General features: G+C 38.8%; 1 protein-coding gene across 3 annotated transcripts in view; it reads left to right on the top strand.

Moving 5' to 3' along the window:
• The window catches only part of LOC132163636 (uncharacterized), an 89,282-nt gene that overhangs the window by 58,809 nt on the left and 6,309 nt on the right, over positions 1-24,164 (top strand). For all 3 annotated transcript variants that reach the window (XM_059574003.1, XM_059574002.1, XM_059574004.1), the window contains 23 exons: positions 346-629; positions 784-2,354; positions 2,454-3,673; positions 4,510-4,638; positions 4,725-4,880; positions 5,403-5,975; positions 6,128-6,199; positions 6,304-6,753; positions 6,884-7,067; positions 7,151-7,919; positions 8,013-8,129; positions 9,036-9,309; positions 9,626-9,739; positions 9,826-9,909; positions 14,168-14,218; positions 14,346-14,525; positions 14,603-14,928; positions 15,006-15,380; positions 15,483-15,546; positions 17,888-18,034; positions 20,345-20,449; positions 20,523-20,633; positions 20,720-20,824. In XM_059574003.1, coding sequence (XP_059429986.1) covers positions 346-629; positions 784-2,354; positions 2,454-3,673; positions 4,510-4,638; positions 4,725-4,880; positions 5,403-5,975; positions 6,128-6,199; positions 6,304-6,753; positions 6,884-7,067; positions 7,151-7,919; positions 8,013-8,129; positions 9,036-9,309; positions 9,626-9,739; positions 9,826-9,909; positions 14,168-14,218; positions 14,346-14,525; positions 14,603-14,928; positions 15,006-15,380; positions 15,483-15,546; positions 17,888-18,034; positions 20,345-20,449; positions 20,523-20,633; positions 20,720-20,824 — 7,461 coding nt within the window. The remainder of the gene's footprint in view (positions 1-345; positions 630-783; positions 2,355-2,453; positions 3,674-4,509; positions 4,639-4,724; positions 4,881-5,402; positions 5,976-6,127; positions 6,200-6,303; positions 6,754-6,883; positions 7,068-7,150; positions 7,920-8,012; positions 8,130-9,035; positions 9,310-9,625; positions 9,740-9,825; positions 9,910-14,167; positions 14,219-14,345; positions 14,526-14,602; positions 14,929-15,005; positions 15,381-15,482; positions 15,547-17,887; positions 18,035-20,344; positions 20,450-20,522; positions 20,634-20,719; positions 20,825-24,164) is intronic.

Genomic DNA, 24,164 nt, shown 5'->3' with positions numbered 1-24,164 from the left:
GAAGATGGTGCCTATTTGCTTTTTTTGGTGTCTTTGGAGAGAGAGAAATAATAGGTGCTTCGAGGATGTGGAGAGGTCCTTCGAGGACTTTTTATCCTTTTGTTTCCATACTCTGTATCTTTGGACTGTAGCGTTTGTTTTCCCGATTTCGTTTAGCTATGACGACTTCCTTGTACGTTTTTCCCTTTCTAGTTAGGTGTTTCTCCTTGTATACATCCAGTGTACTTAGGGGCGCCTCACGCTTTTAATAAAACCAGCTACTTACTTATCAAAAAAAAAAAATATATACTTATGTTTATGATGAGTAGAATTTTATTTCTCAGCTTTGTTTGTTCTAAATTTCAGGTTTATATTATTGTATCATCACTTCGTGCACACTTGTCTCCATCAATCTATGGTGCAGTTCTGGAATTGATAGCACATCTAGGTATTGTGTTTAGTCCAAAGAATGAATCTGTAACATCAGAAACTCTGGATCCACTTAATATGACACCAAATGGATGGACAACACATATTTTTGGTTTCTCTGTCAATGCGAATTTGGAGTCCGTGAGTTTACAAGTTGATATTGCAAATAATGGAGACTACAGTTCTGCACTGATGCTTTCTCTTAGAGACCTAGATATATGGTATGTTATTGCTTTTGGATTTTGTGTTTTTTCTTACATGTTTGTTTGCCTACATGGATGCACTCATAGAATTACACAAACTCATATACTTGCACTTTTTGCCATGTATAGATTATGGGAAAAATGAAGTTTGTGCTCTTTTGTTCAATTTCAGGTATGCACTAACAAAATTTGAGGAGTGCTGGATCTGTATGAAGGCATTGAAGATCACCATGCATCCACCGAGAGGTCAGGGGGAGAGCCATGTTCTGTATTCATGTGGGAATGCATCTTCTACCATTTCTATTTATCAGCATGACGATGATATTGGTCTTAATGATGGTAGTGACAATTATAATGACAGAGATTTATCTGCCAAAGGAGGATTTTTCTTACATTATAAATCTCACAGAACAGATTTGCTTCGCCACAAATTTACAGTTTACTTGAATGATGCTGATCTCCACTGCTACCCTTATGCAATTGGATTGCTGACCGGTTTCCTTGATAGACTGTCTGTTTATGATACATCTTCTGAAGGTGCCCATAGCCCCAAGGTGGATGCCGAAGTTCCAAATACTGTGCCTGCCTTTGGGTTTCAAAGGTTCGGTTTCTCAAACTTTGTCGATAACGGGTCCTTTGAATATCCGAGTATTCCTTTAGATCACTTCCCCTTTGTCACTCTTTGCAACTCTGGTTTGCTAGTTAGCCTTGAGAGTTCACTTCTTTGTCCCAATTCTGAATGGAGAAAATATCTGAATCTAAGGGACAGAAAAATCATAACTCCAAGGTTCGGTATCAAGGAGGCATGTAAACTTTTTCATACCCCTCCATTAGCATCCGCATCTGATAAAGAAGCATTTCATGTGTCTGGGACCTCAGGTGTCACTGATCGATTTGTTATTGATTTGCATCTCTGTCTAATGAGAGTGCATTTTCATGACTCCTCGTGCATTATTGGAACAATTACATTACCAGGCTCTAAATCTTCATTGCTTATTAATGAAGATTCTATGGATATTTTGTGTTCTATAGAGGGATTGACACTGACCTCATCTTGGTGGACACGAAATTTCCATGATTTTTTGTGGGGCCCCTCATTACCAAATTTATCTCCTATTTTGAATGTACGTGTGAGGAAAGAAAAAAGTAGATCACTCAGTTCTCACTTTGAAGTGAGCATTAGCATTCAGCATGTGTATTGCATTTTACCAGCCGAATATTTGGCCATAATCATTGGTTACTTTTCATTGTCTGAATGGAATTCAAATTCAAAGCCTGCAACTGAAGGCCATAAGTACACAGGAAATGAGAGTTCCTTTGCGTATAAATTTGAGATACTGGACTGCACTTTGATTTTTCCTGTGGAAAGGAATGAACGTGAGTTTCTAAATGTTGAAATTCGACAGCTGTACAGTAGTTTCATCCATGAGAGCATATCGGATAATGTATTGAAGGAAATTCCTCTTGAATATTTGGTTCCTCCACATATATTTGCGAGAAGAAATCACTGTTTAAATATTTTTGGACAAGACTTGTTGTTATCATTCCTGTTGTTGAAGGACAATGGATATGGTAACGTAACATTTGATGAAGATAGTGACTGTGTACATATTACCCTAGTTGCTCCCCTAAGTGCTGATATTTGGGTTACAATGCCATGTGAAAGTGAATCCCCTGATAGAAGCTCTCCCTCGACCACATGTGTCATGACAAGGGTCCGAAACTGTCAAATTGTGGTTGATGGTAAGAGTTTTGTCTTTCCTAGGTCACTAGCAATTACAATCATACCAGTTTATCTTGTCATGTTTTGAACTAATGTGTTCTTTCTTTTTTTGTTGGCAGATGGTCACTTTATAGATGGACTTGAGGCTCTGCAGGATGTCATAAATCAATTATCCTCGGTAGATAATCAGTCAAAAGGATTCAAATCTGATGTTCTACAGTTTCTTCAGTTAAAGAGGTGTCTAAAAGAGATTAGTGCAGTTTCGCATGTTGGCTCAAGCATGATATTCACAGAAGTTAGGTGTTATGTTAATTCATTGTCAATAAAATTGCATAGCTGTGGAAAAGATTCAATGGAATTGGTTGCTAAGGCTGACATGCAATTTTCATGCTCTGCATCATTGAAAAACGACACACTCTCAAGCTTTGGTCTTACTTTCTCCTCCTTGGAGTTATCTTCTTTGCCAAATTCTATTTTACTAGTGCAGTGCACCTCCACATGCCCTTCCTCGTCTGTTGTTGACATTTCTTTTTCCAAATCAATTAATGAAGAAAATGAACTTTGTTTTTCTCTTCCTTCTCTCAACATTTGGCTACATTTGTCTGACTGGACTAAGATTTTTGACGTTATTAACTCTTATGCTGGACAACTGACCAAAGCCACACTCCTGGATTCATCATCAAAGAGTTTGGCCTTGAATATAGTTGATCCATTGAAAAATGTGGCACTTGACGTCTCTCCAAGTTCTCATCATTCTACAAGTGTGTCAACTCAGTTTTCCTCAGTGAACATGAAGCAGGATGCTGTTTTCCTGATTGTAAGGTCAGAAAATGTTGGGATTACATTTTACTTCCCTTTATTGGTCACCAAAGAAGCTTGCAGGCAACTTAAGCTAGCTGACAAATACAAGAATGCATCCCAGAATGTTTCATCTGATGCGCATGAAGAAAACGATTACAAATTTCTTGTTTTGAGTTTGTATAGTAGAAGTACAGGATTCTTTATAGACGGAAGAAATATAAAATTTAAGTCCAGCTTGGAAAATTTGAGTGGCACAATTGCAATATGTGACAACAAGAGTGTTCCACCTTGGCCTCTTTTCCAGATATATCAGGTTGATGTGGAGGCTGAGATTGGTTCTAATCAGATGGAGGTTATGCATGTTGAAGTTGAGATTCAGTGCAATCATTCAGATGTGAGGCTTTCACATCGCATATTCTACTTCTTGCGTGGTGTACATTTCAATGTACTTGAAGCACAGTCTTCCAAATTTGTGTTTGGTGAGATTCATTTTAAGGCCCGGTTGAAGAAGGTTTCACTTCTGCTAAGTGATGGAAGGGTATGTTGGCCTTCTGGACTACTTAAGCTAAACTTTTCTATATGCGTTATGCGACAGAGGGAGAGATACTTTCAAAATATTTATCTATGTAATTCACATATATATATGCAATAGAATACTTATCAAAAAAATATATATATATGCAATAGAATACTTATCAAAAAAATATATATATATGCAATAGAATGAATAAAAAACTTTAATCTTGTGAGAGAGCTTTCTATTGAGATGTCTCATCTATAAAATGCCAATTTTTCCCAGTCAGCTGGAAATAAGGTTGACTTGATTTTAATTGAGTTTTAGAGCTAATTTTTCGGGACTTAAGTTATAAGGTATATAAATACGATAGTTGGTACTATCTTTCAAGGATTTTTCTTTGCCATCATGGTGCCATATTTTTAGGTATGAATTTTATCTCCAAAACCATTGAACCTTTAAAAAGAAAGACCAGCGATATGCCTTAATGACCCATTGAATTGTATCGGTGTGACAAAGGTCCATTGTAACCTCTGGTTGATCTCACTCAATTGATCATTCACAGTAGTCCGAATTTAGCCTGTTCAACAACTTGTCATTAAAGGGCATGCTCCCAAGTGAGATGTATCTTTGACTTGTTTGTTGTTGCAGGAGTTATTTTGTCCTTGATAATTTGTTGTCTTTTTTGCTTGCTTTTAGTCAGTCCCATGCTTGATGTTCACCATACTAAGAGAAATTTGTCCTACCCTTGCTTTCTCGCTAATATTTTATATATTTTATATATATAATCTGATGTAAAGTGGCTGGCTCTTAACCAGTCTACTTCATGTTGCTTATAGTTCTTAATTGCTTTCATGTAGTGGAGTTGTGGTGGACCTCTGTTGGAAATTCTTTTGAGGAACATCATCTTGCATGCTAGTGCGACTGAAAACAACATTGAGGGTTCAGTCGCTGCTGAATTTCAAGTCAACTACAATAACATTCACAAGGTACATGGTAACTAAGCATCACTATCTCTTCGTTTTTACAGTATGAATAACATGCTAATGGCTGCATCTGTTTGTAATGGTTGAAGGTATTGTGGGAGCCTTTTATTGAGCCTTGGCAATTTCAGATGGCTGTGATTAGAAAAAATGAGATGAGTGCTTTGCTGAACAGCTTCATCACGACAGATATCCAACTTAAATCAACAGGGCAGCTTAACTTGAACTTTACAGAATCTGTTATTGAGGTATATTTTGATGTATTATGTCCTGTGCTTCAAATTAATCATGGGTGTTTTTTTGACATTTAAATGTTATTTCAGTCTATCCCTAATTTTGAGAGTGGGAAATAAAATGTCTGCAGCCTTTTCAGAGATTGTTGCACAAAATTGGGGTTTCATTTGGCAAATGTAAAACTTGTTACGTAGCATTATTTCTTTAAATGGCTCTTATCTAATTTATTGGCCCTAATGTTGATGATGCATGTTCAACTCCCTAAAATGCCTCATAGAAACACAATTGTGCTTTTAAATCCCAGCTGGCATCTAAATACACCGTAACAAATTTGAGTTGTAATACTGGTTGCAGAAGTAGGTGTATATGTAGATCAAGTTATAGTCTCTAAGCCATTTAGTGGTTCAGGCCCCTACTGGATTCTATTGAAATAACATGAACCTTTGAATGCTGACATTCTGTGCAACTTCATCATCTTGTTTGTTTTCATTTTTTCCATTTTAATCCATTGCTAACGTACATAATTTGTGTTTCAGTGCCTTTCTAGGACAATTGAGATGATAAAGGATGCTTGGGATCTGATGGAACCATATGATCATCCTGAAAGCCAGAAATTCTTAAATTCTCCGTTTACTAAATATATGTCTGATGGAAGATATGCTCCTTACATACTTCAAAATTTGACTTCTGTGCCACTAATATATTATGTTTATCGAGGACTGGGTACTCCTGACAAGTTTGATGTCTCAGAAGTGAGGGATGGAAATCGTGTGCAACCAGGTTCTTCTCTTCCTATTTATATTAAAGAAACTCCTGAAGAACAACTTTTTCATTGTAGGCCAGCCCATTCTTCTGATAGACTTCATGAGCAGAAACCAAATGCGTTTACTCATCATTTTATTACCATTCAACTTGAGGGAACATCTGTGCCTTCTGCTCCTATTTCAATGGATCTTGTGGGACTTACCTACTTTGAGATTGATTTTTCCAAGGCATTCAATGACAACACTGAGGAGAATGGAACATACACCCGGAGTGGGTTTCTTGTTCCTGTTGTGTTTGACGTTTCAGTGCAGCGGTATTGCAAGTTAATACGATTGTACTCAACTGTAAGTACAACGTCCAATTTTAATATGATTTTTTTATACTAATGAGGTTCCCTTGCATTTCACGTATTCTTGGGTTTTCTTCCTCTTTTTTTTTGTTTTTTTTCCTTTTTTTTTTCATTCATTCTTTGCTAAGGCACAGTTGATATACTTAGGTTGTACTTTCAAATGCAACTTCACTGCCATTAGAGCTGCGATTTGATATTCCATTTGGTGTATCCCCAAAGGTATGAAGAAAAAAAATTATTGTACCCTGTAACAAATCCAAGGTAGCTATTCCTTTCTGTGTCGGTGTACATTATAAAACTTCCAATTCATTCTACTTTTTCAGATATTAGACCCAATATATCCTGGTCAGGAGTTGCCACTGCCTCTACATTTGGCTGAAGCTGGTCGCATGAGTTGGCATCCAATTGGAAATTCTTACTTGTGGAGTGAATATTATAACCTCACAAGCCTTCTTTCTCAGGAGAGTAAAATTGGATTTCTTAAATCGTTTGCTTGCTATCCACTTCATGCAAGTGGCGATCCATTTCGTTGTTGTGTATCAGTCAGAAATATCAGCTTGCATTCATCTGATCAGCCGAAGAAGGGTGGTTCTCTGCATATAAAGGGTACTTCAAAGAAAATAGTTGAAAGTTGTGATCTGTATGAGTCAAAGAAGCGGTTTGTTCACCAAGTGACCCTAACTACTCCATTAGTAGTGAACAACTACCTTCCCGAGGCAGTTTCATTGACAATTGAAAGTAGTGGGGTTACTCATACCGCATTTCTTTCAGAGGTTGTGATTTAAATTTTCTTATCAGATATATTTTAGTCTAAATACAGATTTCAGTACTGCTTTTTGTTTTCTTGACTTTTATTGGGCATGGTGCAGTTACTCAAGAAAATCATATGCTAAACTTGTACAGGTGAAAACTTCCTTTCATCATATTGATCCATCACATGACCTGGGACTAGAAATCCATATTCAAGGATTCAAACCATCAGCTTTCAAGTTTCCTCGAACAGAAAAATTCTGTACAATGGATAAGTTCAGTGGGACCAAGTTTTCGATGTCTGAAACTGTGACCTTTTATCCAGATTTGTCAAATGGTAGTAGATATTTACCATCAAATTTACTGTTGAATTTATTGTATGTGTAATGTATTAATTGTAATAGCGTTACTTTATTCTAGGTCCAGTATATGTAACAGTGGAGAAGACAATCGATGGATTCTCGGGTGCGAGGGAACTATTCATTTTTGTCCCCTTTCTGTTATATAATTGCACTGGTTTTCCCCTCCTGATTTCAGAATCTGCCGATGACATGAAACGAGTGGGCTGCATTATTCCTTCCTGTTATGATATGGTTGAACAAGAACTGCTACTGGGCAAAAAAGATGGTCTCAGTCTGCTATTATCTAGCCATGATTCACAAGCTATGGCTCCACCTAGTTTAAGATGTTCTTCCCCAGAAAATCACATTGTCTCAACCAGGGAGAATGTAGATTTACACTCAGCAATATTTTTCATAAAACCTTTGATTTCATCTAACTCCCTCACAAAGTCTTGCAAAATATCTAATAAAATTGATATAGACACTCAAAAAGCTTTTCTAAACAGTTCAAAAGACAGTTTGGGTTCAAGCAGTCTGTTGATTTCTAGGAATTCAAATTCTGTAGGACATGAGAATGAAAAAGTCAGGGCATGCATGTATTGTCCTAATCCTATTTCCTCTACAAATGAAGTTATGGTTAGAGTAAGTAGGTTCCTACCTGAGTGCCTTGCAGAAAACATGCCAAATTCTTCATGGTCAAGCCCATTCTTTCTTGTTCCACCTAGTGGTTCAACTACTATTCTTGTTCCAAAATCATCATCAAATGCTGCATCCTTGATATCTGTGACATCAAATACAGTTGATGGACCATTTGCTGGGAGGACAAATGCCATTACTTTCCAGCCTAGGTGATGTAGTTAGAAGAACTACATTAAACAAAGTGTTTCTTTATATTCTTTAAATATTGTCTCTCTATCGTGTTAAAACTCCTTATGTTGCAGATATGTTATCAGTAACGCATGCAACATGGACTTATGTTATAAGCAGAAGGGAACTGATCTTGTTTTCCGTTTAGGCGTTGGAGAACATGCTCATCTTCACTGGACAGATACAACCAGGTTGTTGCATTGTATAGTTGCTAACATATAGAGTTCTTCGGTATGAATTTGAGTTCATGCTTACTCACATGTCCTCATTGTAAATGCATATTACAGATATCTATGCACACACTGGAAGCACATACAAATTTGTGTCAGGAAATGTCTGTTCAACTTATTATTGTTCTCATGAATTCTCCTGTAGTCCTGTGTATAATGTTTTGATTATATTTTGATTTTTTGCTGTCATTTGTCGAATACCATTTTTCCCCTTTTTAGGTAATATGTGAGCATAATGCTTTAATATTGTGAAATGTAGCCAATATGGGTATGAAATTAACTTTTAAACAAATCAATCAGTTCACCCTTTTAAGTGAAAAAATCATAGAGCTCCTTATCGAGATTTATAAATTCAGGATCCCAAAAAAAAAAAAAAATAACCTTTTTGTCCCATGCACTTCACAGAAGCATATGCTTTTGGGCTTAAGCTAGCCTGTTTAAAGGTGCTTTGTGAGCATCTACATAAAAGCCTTGCTAAGCTGCATGCTGAAAACACACGTAGGCACCCTTTAATAACTCTGAATAAAATCCTGCCTTCTGTAGTGTATTTTTCTCTTGATATATACTAATGAATTTGCCAGAGTAAATCCCAGCGCCCCCAACCCTTGGCTACCATATGAGGGATTCTTAAAGAATGGGAGAATTGGAAATTAAAAAAATAACAAATTAAATGGTTAAGTTCAAGATGTATTTAACCTTAATGATTACTGCTGGAATGTCAACATTGCAACTCAATTTAATCATTTGAATCATGTCTGGCCATTTTGTTCACTTATTTTTTTGCCATTGCTTGGCGATATCACTTCCATTCCTATCTTTTCTTTGCTTCTGCTTTCCCTACTTTGTTGACATTTCAACTTGTAGCAGGGAATTACTGGTTTCGATTCGTTATAGTGAACCTGGATGGCAATGGTCAGGCGGTTTCTTGTCTGATCAGCTTGGTGATACTCAAGTAAAAATGCGGAACTATGTCTCCAATGCATTAAATATGATACGGGTTGAAGTGCAGAATGCTGATGTTTCCATTGGAGATGAAAAAGTTGTTGGAAGCCTCCATGGAAGTTCTGGGACAAACTTGATTCTCTTATCAGATGATGATACAGGGTATATGCCATACAGAATTGATAATTTCTCGAAAGAGGTTGGTATTATTGTGCAATTCATCTATTCACCACACTAAATGGTACTTCAAAATAGTTGCAATAAGGTCTAACGGTTAATTTTGAGTACAGATATTTTCTATTTTTGTGATCTTGTTTCCGACAGGATTCCTTTTTGTTTTACACAAAGTTGTGCTTCAAATTGATGCTTTCTTTGGCCTTTTACTTGTAGCTTGAATTCATCAGTTATTTTTCAAAATTCATCTTTTAAATTTTATATTCTTGACAATCTAGACATCCATCATGTTAAAAACTTGATTGACTAAATTTTACTTCGTGCTACTTGCCACTTTGTAGAGGCTACGGATCTACCAGCAAAAATGTGAAACATTTGAGACTATTGTTCACTCTTATACATCTTGCCCTTATGCCTGGGATGAGCCCTGCTACCCACATCGTCTAACTGTCGAGGTAATTCCATTTGGTTTTTGTATAAAATGATGGATACCTTCTAATGTTTACTAAATAAAGTTTGTTCTATTTTTTGGGACTACAAGGTACCTGGAGAGCGTGTTTTGGGGTCGTATGTTCTCGATGATGTGAAAGAATACTTGCCTGTATACTTACCATCATCCTCCGAGGTATACTTTTTGTCTTCATTTGTCTTGGTACGTAAAACACTTGGTTTATGGTATGCAAAAAGTCGGTGCGTCAAATCTTACATCAACTTTGCATGGTTTAATTTTCTGAACTGATCCTTTCTTGTATGTTTTTCTGAAAATGACCAATTCATCTATCTCTATTTTCTGTGCATAAAGTACAGCTTGTATCTTGAATGTTGTCTGAAAATAGTCAAACAACAATAGCACATTACTCTAGGAACACTGGGCTTAATCAAGTTCCCTCCAAAGTTGCAATGAAAATCTTTTGTCATGGTTAAATCACCATTTATCTTAAAAGTTTAAACTAATAGGAAGTGGTAAATTTGATCATTTAATCAATACTTTAACACTCCCCCTCACATGTGGGCTCAAACTCACTTTTAATATGTGAGGTACGACACGTGGAATATTTAATTGAAATAGGGAGGTGAATGACGGAAACAGAGTTCGAACTCATGACCGATACTATGAAAACATGTTAAATCACCATTTATCCCAAAAGCTTAAGCTAATAAAAAGAGGTAATTTAATCATTTAATCAATACTTTAACAAACATGAAGAGAGAGAGAGAGAAGAAAAATTGAGTGAGTTTTATTTTTGATGTGGTTATCATCCTCATTCTGTTACAGCAGCAAAAATAGTCAAAATAATTCCTCGTTAGTAAAGCTTGTAACTTTTAGATCCTCTTGTCGGATGTCTCAATTTTAGAGAACACTTTTTAATCAGATGGGATGTCATAGCAGGATTAAACTTTCAATCTTTCAATTGAACTATCAGGATTAAACTTAATTGTGTGCAACATCCAATAAATGACGATTCTTGCACTTAGGCAAACCATTTTGTTGTGGAGTGTAAGCACATAAGGTTTGATGGATAATGCCTTTCAAGCCAAGAAGGAATTGAACCACATCTGCATCTTGACGTTGTTTTTCCATTTTCTTCCAATCAGTAGAAAGCGATTGGAACATGTTCATCTCCTTACAGATGGCCACAACATGAATATAGTACTCATCCACAATTTGAGCACCTTGTTCAAGCCTAAAATCGGAGTGATATTTTTAGTAGCAAAATACTTTTTTTTTTATAAGTAATAATGATATAAAACAAACGCGCAGAGGGGCGCAACCCATATACACGGGAAATATAAAAAGAGAGCGCCTAAGAGGGAGAAAAATGAAAGAGAGTCAGAAAAACTAATCACTAAAGAAGCTAACCAAGCGGCCGTCCAAGAGTAAAGAGCAAAAAAAAAAAAATAATGAGTTCCTCTAAAGTCCTAGTGGAATTCTCAAAGCATCTAACATTTTTTCGCTTCATAAACTCCACATAAGACAAAGAGGGATCATCTTCCACAACACCGCACTTCGAGAACGCCCTCCCTTCCACCAGCAATCGAACAAGTCCCCTGCCCTGCAAGGCATAACCCAAACCGACTAAAAATAGTATGCCAAAGAGCACTTGCAATCTCGCAGTGAAGAAGAAGATGATCAACTAACTCTCCGGTCTTCTTTCACATACAACACCATTTCACTACCACAAAGTTCCTCTTACGCAAATTATCGTGAGTCAGAATTTTGCCGAGAACTGCAGTCCACTAGAAAAAAGCCACTCGCAACGGCACCTTAGTACGCCAGATACTCTTCCAAGGAAACGCCTCATGGTCGATGTTGGACAAGGCCTTGAAGAACGACTTTACCTCGAACTTACCCTTCTTAGACGAGGACCAACGAATACGATCCACAGTACCAAGGGAGAACTTACAAGAGTACAGCTGATCAAAGAAAGAAAGGACCATATCCATCTCCCAATCCTGGACGGGCTGCACAAAAATGACATTCCACTCGACAACCCCATTCCTCCAAGTAAAGTTATCCTTCACCCAAGGTTTTTTGTATCTAGCAATACTGAATAGGGAAGGGAAGGCATGCTTCAAAGATTGTTCCCCACACTAAATATCATGCCAGAAACGAACTTTCGAACCCACCCCCACCTCAAACCGAATACCTTTGGCAAAGAAGTTCCAACCTTGTTGAATATGCTTCCATAAACCCACACCATGAAAGCCCGATACCTCCTTCGTACACCACCCACCATCCTGGTCTTCATACTTAGCTTTGATAATCTTGTACCAAAGAGCCTCACTCTCATTCGCATATCTCCAAAGCCATTTTCCCAAGAGAGCTTGGTGAAACTGATGCATCTTCCGAATGCCAAGACCACCGGAGCACAAGGGACGACAGACTTGATTCCAGCTTACAAGATGCAACTTTGGCTCATCTCCTATCCCTCCCCACAAGAAATCTCTTTGGACTTTCTCAATCTTTTTTGCTACACATAGGAATAGGAAACAGAGACAAAAAGTAAATCGGAAGATTAGACAACGCACTCTTAATGAGAGTCAAACAGCCTCCCTTAGAAAGATACATTCTCTTCCAACCAACCAACTGACGCTCCATCTTTTCAATCACATCATTCCACATAACCGTATCCTTATACGACGCCCCAAGAGGCAGACTCAAATACTTCATTGGCAAAGCAACAATACTACACCCAAGGATTTTAGCTAAAGCCCCAATGTTTTCCACCTCACCAATAGCCACAATTACTGACTTTCCAAGATTAACTCTCAAACCCGAAACAGCTTCAAAACATAAGAGAATAAGGCGCACATAATGGATTTGCTTGGGAGAAGCTTCACAAAAAATCAAAGTACATATAAATGAGATGATCCCAAATATCCTTGGCAGTAGGAAGATAGATACAAGAGGAGCTACTGTGATATTCAATATTGTTCAACATAAGAGAGAGAATTTGATTATCTTCTTATTCCCAAAGGCTAGTAGAATTAGTGTCTTGATGCTTATTTGAGGTTAAGTGAGATTCAATATTGTTCAACATATTCTTCCTTTGTGCTTAATGTGGAGTACATGGAGGGAGCAAAATGCTAGATGTTTTGAAGATTGCGAGAAGACGAAGCAAGAGCTCAAGAATATCCTAATTAAATCGCTTTTAGTTGGACAGAGGCGTATAATATTTCTCAATCTTCTAACTTTTTTGAATTTGTGGATTTTTGTTCCTCTTTTAGCATGTAAGGGGGACTCTCTTTGTATACATCATGTGTATTAGGGTTACACCCCTCTGCACTTATCAATGAAATGAATTATTTGTCAAAAAAAAAAAAAAACAAAACAAAAGGAAAACAGAAATCTAAAGGCAGATTGATTCTCAACATGCCAAGAAGGTTAACTAAATCCTGATGCTCTGATTCCTAAAAGATGCTTCCAGCTTTTAGATTCAAGAAGAAAGAGAGATCTAGGGTTTATAGAAAAACTGCTTATCTTGAAAAGGAGAGCTGAATCTAGTCTTTTTTTTTTTTTTTTTTTTTTGAATGTCGGGGAACCTCTCCAAGGTAAGGCCCTTCGGATCCACCCTTGCAAAGTAAACCCCAGTCCCATGCACCGCACCCTCGAAAGTTTTCCGACATGGAACAGGTTAAATTGCTGGCTTTTCACCAAGGAGTGTGGCGCCAAAAGATTGTTTGCACCCATGATTTGTTGAACCTTGGACCTTGAAGGGAGCAAACCTTAAGAGCAAGGCCTCCACCACTTGGGCCAACCCCTTGGGGTTATCTAGTCTCTGTTATTAGCACTGAATATCTCTTTACAATTGTCAAAACTGATTACAAAAGTCTGGTAATCTGTTATGTATACTTTCTAACAGCTAATACTAGGCTATACTACCCTTGCATTGTGGTTACTTGAGCAAAATGACATTCACAAAAAAATTACAGACTTTGCTTTAAAAATAGAGATCCAAGAACTTTATCAATTAAATGATATTAACCAAATAAAATATTGAAGTCATCTTTGATTATTTTGATGGCTTTATTAACAAAACATAATTCAAAAACTGGCTTCATTTACATCTTAGCATAGTATATAGGTAGTTATCTTAAGAACTAATCTTCTGTTAAACAAATTAAGCCTTGATAATGCACAAATTAAGAGCAATATAGATTTTGTACTAGTACTGAATCTACACAGTGATTTTTTATTTTTATGTTTATTTTTGTTAATACTATCTAGAGTTTATTTTTAAATTAAAGTGTTCTGTACCTTAGTTCCTGTTAATTTTGTAATTAATCTTACACTCAATAGATATTCACTGATTTTTGTTAGTTGACCTTATAAGCATGATTTATGTGCACGATCTATTGCTTACACTAGTTTTTTTCTACAGAAGCTTGAGAGGACATTGCGTTTGTCAGTCCATGCTGAGGGGGCAACCAAGGTTTATTTCTATAATAGTTTGGTACATGCAGTAAACTAGGTTTTTTGTTTTTTCCTAATCAGGTACATGCAGTAAACTATCTGGTGGTTTATCTCGATGGCTCAATGATTGCTTTCCACTGTTGCAGGTCTTCTGTGTTATTGATTCAAGTTACCACATATTGAACGACATGAAGAATTCAAGCGTCTATCAGTTTAGAGAAAAGCGGAAGCATGCTCAGAGACAAGAAAAGCTAGTTGATTACAAGGAAAAACTTTCTGTTGTTATCCCATATGTTGGCATCTCCTTGATTAATTCTGACCCACAGGTATATGGAACATAGTGAATTCTCCCATCTTCCATGAAGCTTCTTTAATCTCTGTTCACCAGTTAGTTCTTTTGCAGGAATTGCTTTTTGCCTGTGTGAAGAACTTAACAATCGATCTGCTACGGAGTTTGGATCAACAGAAGTTTTCCTTTCAAATTTCATCATTGCAAATAGACAACCAGCTGCGCACTACTTCATATCCTGTTATCTTGTCCTTTGATCATGAATACAGAAGCACCTTGGCTGGCCAAATAAGAACATATGATAATAGCGCAAAAGCAAGAAATGAAAGATTATTACCAATGGCTTCTGATAACTCTTGCGAACCTGTATTCTATCTAGCTGTGTCAAATTGGAGGAAGAAAGATATTTCATTGGTTTCATTTGAATATATAAGCTTAAGGTGTCTATTTTCTGCAATTAGTAAATTTAATAGTTTAATACTTTCGGTGCTTATTATGTACTGTTTAATACTTGCAGAGTAGCAGATTTCCACCTTGAGCTTGAGCAAGAAGTGATACTAAGCTTGTTTGGCTTCTTCAGAAATGTTTCTTCAAGGTTCCAGAGTAGAGGCTTGCCATTTTCTGATCCTTTACCGCATCCTCATATCTGTGATACAGGTTTGGTAAAGGAATCCTTGACCCATGTTCAGAGATGTGAGTCTTTGAATGGAAGGGAGGACCAATTTCTTTCAATGAATGTTCCCGTGTTCAATGAAAATAATGGAGACAGTCTATCACTACCTTCAGTAGTTCCAATTGGAGCTCCTTGGCAGAAAATTTATCTTTTGGCTAGAAGACAGCAGAAAATCTATATTGAAGTATTTGACGTGACCCCCATCAAGTTAACTTTAAGGTGACTCCATTGTCCTTCACAGTGAGGATGCATTTGCTATATCGCGTATATCTCCTATATTATTACTTAAGCCCTTTATTATTATAAACATCTCTTGCACAGCTTTTCCAGCTCTCCATGGATGCTCAGAAATGGGATTCTTACATCAGGAGAATCTCTTCTTCACGTAAGTACCATTTCTTTTTCCTAGAAATGGTGTCTAATTTATGAAAATTATTTTCTTCAAGCCCTCATGGAGGAGAGTTACGGTAGGTTGATAGCCAGAATAAAAGTGTGATGTTATATAATGAACATTATATGTACTAGACAGGTAGGTTATAAGACTTTGGGTTGTGTTTCTGTTACTTGAAATCAAGTACTGCTTTTTAGGTGCACGTTGAGTATACTTGTCAAATCTGTCAAAAGATCTTCTAATTGTTGGATGCATGGAATCAGCTATAAAAGATGAAAAATTGGTCCATGTATGTGGGGATGTCAGACATGAATAGGCATAGTAGGTAATCTATATAGACAGCTTTCATTCGTTCCTTGAAAGGAATTTTAAGCTATAGACACACAAAGCTTCTGCTGTCTTTTCAAACATGAGCCTCAAACTCTCATAATTAACTTTGGGCATGAAAATTTCTTATTTTGTGTGCGAAGCTAACAAGTTTGGATGATGAAGGAAGAATGAGATGTGAGAGAGAGAGAGAGACAGAGAGAGAGAGAGAAAACTTCAACTGGTTTTCGACCTTAGGAATGAGAATGCCAATTGCATAGATTGAGATAATTGGTTGGACTTATGGCGGTGGTTAGTGTGGGAAAAGATTTAGAAAAACTAAATACATCAAAAATCATGCGATCACAGAGCAATTGGGATTACAAATTACTTAGTAAAATAGACACAAGATAGAAAAATCTTGTTGTAAACGCTGAGGAGATGCGGTTTTGGGAATAAATAGTGTGATTGGATAGCACATTGTATTTCTTTTGAGCTTTTTTATGTATTGGTGAATGGCACTCCCACGGGTTATTTCAACACTTCTAGTAGCCTGAGACATGGGAACCCTTTGTCTTCTTTGCTATTTGTCATTATTATGGAGGGCTTAAGTAAAATGATCTCTACCACAATGATTGGGGGTTTTTTTCAGGTTTTCCTATGGGGTCTAGGCGTGTCAATGTGCTTAACATCTCTCATCTTCTCTTTGCAAATGACACTTTGATATTTTGAGGCAAATCCATGTCACCTTTGTTATTTGCTTTGCTTCTTGTTATATTTCGAAGTTGTCTCTGGTTTGAAGATTAATTTGGCTAAATTGGAATTGGTCCTATTGGCAATGTCGATAATGTAGAAGGTTTGGCTCATATTCTTGGACGCATGGTATCTTTTTTGCCTTTGAAGTATTTGGGTCGCATGGTATCTTTTTTTTTTTGCGGAAGAGGAACCTTGTGGTAGTGGAGTGGTGTTGTATGTGCAAGAAGACAGGAGAGTCAGTTGATCATCTTCTTCTCCACTGTGAGATCACAAGTGCTCTTTGGCACTCCATTTTTAGTTGGTTTGGGTTGCATTGGGTCATGCCTTGCAGGGTAAGGGACTTGGTCGATTGCTGGTGGTCGGGAGGACGTTCTCGAAGCGCGGTAGTGTGGAAGATGATCTCTCTTTGTCTTATGTGGTGTATTTGGAATGAAAGAAATGCTAGATGTTTTGAGAACTCCACTAGGACTGTAGAGGAAATTTCTCATCTTTTCTACTTTACTCTTTACTCTTGGACGGCCGCTTAGCTTGCTCCTTTAAAGATTAGTTTTTCTTATTTCCTTTTTCATTTCTCTCCCTCTTAGGCGCTCTCTTTATACTTCCCGTGTATATGGTTGTGCCCCTCTGCGCTTTGCTTTATATCATTATTACTTATCAAAAAAAAAAAGTATTTGGGTCTTCTATTGGGAGCTTCTTTTAAGGCCAAATCTATTTGGAATGGCATTATTTGAGAAGATAGTGCGTCATTTGACTATTTGTCTAAGGACGATAGGCTTACTTTGATTAAGAGCACCTTGTGTAATTTTCCTCCATATTTCATCTCTTTTTCACCTCCCTGTTGGCATTGGCATTTCTAATCTTATGGAGAAGTTACAACAGGATTTCTTGTGGGTCAGTGTCGATGAAGAGTTCAAATTTTCACTTAGTAAAATGGTCCAAGGTCTATACTTCAATATCTAAGGGGGTTTGGGAGTTCGAAATACTATTGTTCAACCAAGTTCCTTCGTGAAAGTGGTTATGGCGCTATGGTTAGTGTCATTATGCTAAGTCACTTTACAACTAAATGAAAGATGTTTTAAATATATAATAATCAACTTTGTCCTTTTTGTGTCATTATGTGTTGATAAATTTTCTCACAAAACTATCTTCTACCATTTTGGTGGTTTTTAAATAGTAACCTTTTCTTTTTCTTCTTTTTTGGCCTTTCTTTGAATTTATATGTACTGCTCCTTTTCATTTAACCATGAATACTTATGGCAATAATTAATTACAGAGAGGTATTATGGCTCTTGCTGATGTTGAAGGAGCACATATTCATCTTAAACAATTAACCATTGCACATCACATGGCTAGCTGGGAGTCCATTCAGGAGATCGTCATCAGGCATTACACTAGGCAACTTCTTCATGAGATGTACAAGGTAAGCTTTTAATAGTTATCTAGCAAGCTCACTTTTATTACAGTTTTCATATTATTTAGTATTGTTATTGCTTTATTCATGATTGATAAGTCAAATAATAGTGTTGTTCATTAAGATAAGGAGTGCAAAGAATGCAGCATAATTAAGAGTGTAAATGGTTATACTTTCCACACGGAAGTTCATGTCTAACTACATGTGTTAATATTTGAGGTTGATTTTTGTTGTTAAAAGTTTTCTCCTGCTTAGTTCATTTTTCAAAATTTCTAGAATCACATTGGAATTAGGTATTGAGATTTTCTTTTTTGTTTTGGTTGGAACTTCAAATATTTCTTAATTGATTACAAAGGATAGAATATTTGTTCAGGTGGTATTCTTTGAAAAAAGAATGTCCTTATCTTCTTGCAAAGGTTAAACTGGGATGAGTGGAATTTGTTCCCAAATTATTTGGGTTTGTGAGAGTTATTAGGGTTTTGTGTATTTTGGTCATTGTAACAGTAACTAGCCTCCACCGTTTCTCTAAACCTTTCACCTTTCCTGCAAACTGCAACAACATATAATTAGGATCCTGGTCTAAACCCCTCATTTGTAGTCTTGGTTTTTCTCCCTTTTAGTCAGAGTTACCCCTATCAGCTTTTCCCCCTTACCCTCACTCCTAGTCTACGTCACAAAGTGCCCTGTTTAGAACAGTACTCCCCTGTGCAGCCACCCTCACAGTAACTTGCTCAACCTGCCCTTCGTTTGACTCTGGTACTGTTCTGCCCGAACCTGACGTCTCCACCTCCGAGCTACCAGCGACCACCTCAACGATCAATAGATCTCCCTCATTGGGCTCCCGCTTCTGCCCAATAGCCTAGCCGGCCTTGTCTGTACCCTCTCGGATGACTGGGGGACCTGCTAGCATTGACTTCATGCTTCCGGCCTTTGCCTCAACCCGCAGCAGCTCCCCCTTGCTACACTTCCGAGACTGCCCACTGGCTATATCGGCCTTATTTGCCTCATCTGGGTGTACGGGGCAGCTTATTGGCGACAGCTCTTGTCCACTGGTCGGAGCGTAATTGACTGACGCGGCTGACATGTGGCGTGCTGGGTCAGATCCCGTGAATTTCACACGCCAACGTGGCTTCGACCTGAGTACTCTCTTACAAAAATAAGTCTACTTGACAGTTGACAAGAGGTTTGAGCTGCTCACAAAAAGATTCAAAAAGATCCAATCCCTCCTCGGCCTCCTGCTTCTGCCCCTTACCCACCACCACCACCGCATAAGACCACTTTCCATGGATTCCCTGCAAACCTTTTGGTATGTTCCCTGCAGGTGCCTCTCCGGGAACCTTACCCACTTGCGTTCACTCTGATCGTTGCTTTTCATAATGTTGTTTCAGCCACAGTATTTGCATGCGGCACTCCTTCCAGCCCTTTCCTTCGTCTCCCTCCAATGTGATAACGAAGCTTCTCCTTCCACCCCCCACATATTCTGAAAACTCCATGAAATTCCCATAGTTATTGCTTCTCTGTATCACATAAACAATGTTACCGAACCGGAAGGTCCTCCAATTCTCATGTGTCTTAGCGTTTTGTGTCAAGTTATCCCATGACAATAAGAACCAGAACACTGTCGGCCATGCCATAATCACCAACCGAGAAACACCTTTACTTCTTTCCACCAAGCGACCACCCCCTCGCACATCTGACCTGAACTCAAATGACTTCTTTTCCACGTAAAAAAACCCTATATACCCCATTCTTCTTCCCATACGACTGCTACCAGCCAAGAGTTGGGCAAGGAAACCACCCCGCACCTACTCGCGCGCTGTCACTCACCTCACGCGCTCCCTTTTACGAGAGAGAGAGAGAGAGAGAGAGACATTTCTTATACTCACTAGATTTTAAATTTTTTATATTTATATCAATTGTAGAATCCATATTTTCTGGATTTTGAAAGAAAAGTAACTTTACTAGCTAATGTGGTTGGGTGGCTTATAAGAATGTGAGGGAAAGGACATTCATAATGCTTTTATATTACCGCTGCTCTTTGCTCTTTCCTTTTTTTTTATATGACGGGGAACCCCGCCAAGGCAAGGCCACTTCATGTACCCACCCTTAAAAGATAAACCCCCAGACCTGTGTAACGCATTCCCACCACACAAATTGATATCTGGCTTTCGCCAGGGGTGTAGCCCCAATGAATTATTTGCACCGAAGGAAATTCAAACCTTAGACTTGATGGTTATTCCACCAAAGTCCAAAGACTTCACCACTTGAGCCAACCCCTTGACAATCTTCTCATGCTGCTTGTAATTCGTTTATTTGCAGGTGTTTGGTTCTGCTGGTGTCATTGGTAATCCCATGGGATTTGCTAGGAGTTTGGGGCTTGGCATCAGGGATTTCTTATCAATGCCGGCCAGGAGTATTTTGCAGGTATATAGCATATGGATGGTTGGAGCTTGTATCTTTTATCTGCTTGCTGAACACTATCTTTTTCTATTGGCAGAGCCCTACTGGACTTATTACTGGCATGGCACAAGGCAGCACTAGTCTTTTAAGTAACACAGTCTATGCTATAACTGATGCTGCCACTCAGTTCAGTAAAGCGGCACAAAAGGTATCTCCTATGATAAACATTTCAATGCTTCCAAAGATCAGTTTCTATATTATATGTATAGTAATTGTATTTTCTGCTGCTTGTAGGGTATTGTTGCATTTACATTTGATGACCAGGCTGTTTCGAGGATGGAAAAGCAACAGATGAGTGCAGCTTCTCATAGTAAAGGTGTGATAAATGAGGTTTTAGAGGTACGTCAATCATGCTTGGTAGTTGTCATAGTGCAAGTCTCCTTGAAGTATTCATTTGAAGTGGATCTGTTGGTGCATTGTATAGGACAAATTTATTTGTTTGAAAAAGTTTAAGAGTTCTAAATTTGAACGAAACTACAGTGATCTGTTCCAGAGCCACAGTTAGAATTCAAACAATTTCATTACATTCTTATCAAAATGTCATATAAACTTCAAAGTAGTGGAAAGTCAATTATATATTTTATAATTTGCTCAATTATTAGAAATTAGTTATTGTATTTTCTTTTAGTTGTTTATTTGTTGATTTGTCTTTATTCATTTATTGATTTTCTCAAAAATTCAGAAATTTTATTTTGCACTAGAAACTGATGTAGGACATTAGGTCAAGGATGCTTGTCTACTGATGCAAGCAGCTCAAAGCTCTCGGAAAAGCAACTTAAATACCAAATCATTTAATTTGAGATCTAAATTTGATTTAGGGTCTAACCAATACGCTTCTTATGCTACTTTTATTGCTATCAACCTTAGTTTTGAGTTTCTTTTTGTTATAAACGTGCTGGTTTCATATTACTAATGTTTTCTTTTACCTTTAAGAGTTGGCAGTACTTTAGTAATTTTAAGATTTATGGAGATGGGCTGTAATTTTGGTCCATTGGGTCTTATTTTGGTTTTTATTGTATTGTTTGGTTTTTAGTTGTGGGTTTTACTAATTCTTTAGTTATGCCTTAAAAGAGTCCTACTCTTATTAGAGTTATGCATTAAATACTTGTATATGGATGTAATGGTTTCCACTCAATTGAGAAGACATTTATGAAATTTCCAGCAATAATAGCTCTTAAGATTTGTTTGATGCTATCTTTTGTAAGGTGATGTTCAAGAAACCATAGGTATGATACTTGGGAAAACCAGGTGTGATTCCTAAATCTTTGTTCTTCTGATTATTCTTATTCCCCTTTTAATTTTTCCGCAATTTCAATCCAATTCTTTTTCTTTTTTTTTTTTTTTTTGCTAAGTAATGTAGTATATATCAAAAAAATGCAAAGCACCGCTTAAGTACACAATAAAGTATACAAAGGAACCCAACCAAACACCCTAACAAACCAAAAACCCAGAAAAACCTCTTAAGAACACAAGAAAAAAAACAAGGAATCCAACCAAACACCCAAGAAAAACCCTAGTGCACCTCAGGGGGAAAGGAAAAAGCATTTTTCGACCCCAAAAATCCCCGCCGACGCTAGCCCTTCACCGGAGAGATGGAGCAATCCAGATTTTAGAGCTCCCTCATCCCCTTAACCTTGGGAGCAGAAGCTTCAACCACGGGCTCCATCTTATCAATGTCGGAAAAAAGGTCCCTAAGTTTTTTGTCTTCACCTCCCCAAGACAACCCCACTACGGGAGCAAGGTTCATCGCATCAATCACCCTATCAGAATAGCCCTCCTCCCCTTCCACCGAAGTATCAACCACAACCTCAGCAAGCAAGACCTTGTTCTTATGCAACTGCTTTGCGACTTTTTACTTCACCCTCCGGGTATACCACAGTTGGGACGTGTAAACAGAGGAATAAATGGGAGTACCACTCTCTGTCATGCGAGGAAAAGGACGGCTAAGACTCCTACCCATCTCAGCCGCCCCATCGGAAAGGGAAGTAGTCGAGAGAGAAGTGCAAACTTGAGACAAGAGCAAAGAGGCAGCAGCAGGGGGTTGAAGACCCCGCTCATCCACCCCAAAGGTAGGCGAGGCAGTAGAGCCTACATGAACCTCCATCGGCAAAGTGGGAGAGACTTCCGGAATAGGGTCCTTGCCCTTAGAAGACAAGGATGACTCCTTCAACACCACCGGAGAGGGAGAGATAGCTCTCGGACCAAAGAACCCATGACAAATCAAACCTTTCGCCGGAGAAGAAGGACGAACAACCTGAATTTCCTCCCCCCCAGAAAAAGGAACCTCCCTATCCCTGCAAAGAGGGCTCGCCGAGAAGTCCCCTCCCAAGGAACAGAAAAAGCCTCTTTGAGAACAGAAAGACGCACCGAATCTGAAAGCTCCGAAGACACAGGCGCACCCAGGTGGGCTTCAGGCACCGAAGAAAAATAAACCTCCCAGTCCCTGCGCAAAGGGTTCGCTAGTAAATCCTCCGCAGAAGGGACAGAAAAACCAGGATCCGACAACAAAGCAGCCCCCTGAGAAGACCCATCACCGGCAAACCCAGCATTCTTGCCCAGAACTCGCACTGGAGAGAGAGAATTCCGCCGGGGAAGACCCATCGCCGGAATCCAAAACCGTAACCTACAAACTCAAAGCAGACCTAGCCAACGGCTCCAAAGCAGCTTCAGAGACCAGAGGAAGCCCTGGAGAAGGCACCAAAAGCGACGCAACAGCAAAAGCAAGCTCCAAAGGCAACGAATTCGAGAAAAATTCTAGATTCGAACCCAGCTCAGAACCCGGAACTGAGTTTTGACCTGGATCCGAGTTTTGATCCGGATTCTGGATTTGACCCGGATCCGAGTCTTGACCCGAATCCGAGTTTTGACCCGACCCTATTTCAAAGACCGGCCCGAAAACGCAACCCAAAACAGAATTGGTTATGCCCAAAAAACGGACTCTTTTCCTCCAACGATTGGGCTTCGAGGCAACCCCAACACGGACCCGGTCCAACTTACGCTGGATTTGCCCTAGAAGCCTCAACAACCCACTAATACCGATCTTACCCTTCTTCTTCCTCGAACTCACAAACCCAGCCGCACCACCAAAGGAGTAGGCAAGCACTCCAACGCAGAGCAGTCCACGGCAGAACGCAACCCAAGACCGTCGAACTCCGATTCAAAGCAAGACGACCCCAGAAACAAATCGAGAGACCTAGAGTAACTCACCTTGTAGTCTACTGCTCTCGCCTCGACACACGGAGTAGATTGAAGGACATTCACAAAAGACCTTCAGGAATCGACCCCCGAAGAAGGAGCATCCATGAGAAGCCCCACCGAAGATGGAACCCCATGCTCCGCCGTACAGGACAACTTGAACTGGGACGCCAACAGTTGCCGAAGCTCTCCCGCAAAACGCCGCCAGCCCCTCCCAAAGCGTCCCTTCGGAAGCCAAATGACTCCCTTGCGACCACCCTCAGCCAACACCGACACCTCCAAGAACCTTCCGGCCTTATTACCTCCCCCGTGGACCATCGTGGCCTTATCACCCTCACGGTAAGATTTGGCGATTTCTTCCTTCACCTGAGCCTGAATCGCCGCTTCCACCATATCCACCAACCACGACGAACACTGAATGCTCGCAAAAATATACCCCACGAATCCTTTTCTCCTTTCCTCCAGACGAAGGTTAGGACACCCA

The sequence above is a fragment of the Corylus avellana genome, chromosome ca10 (genome assembly GCF_901000735.1).
Source record: "Corylus avellana chromosome ca10, CavTom2PMs-1.0".
NCBI lineage: Eukaryota > Viridiplantae > Streptophyta > Magnoliopsida > Fagales > Betulaceae > Corylus > Corylus avellana.
The sequence above is the reverse complement of the archived record's forward strand: the minus strand, read 5'-3'. Positions and strand labels throughout refer to the sequence as shown.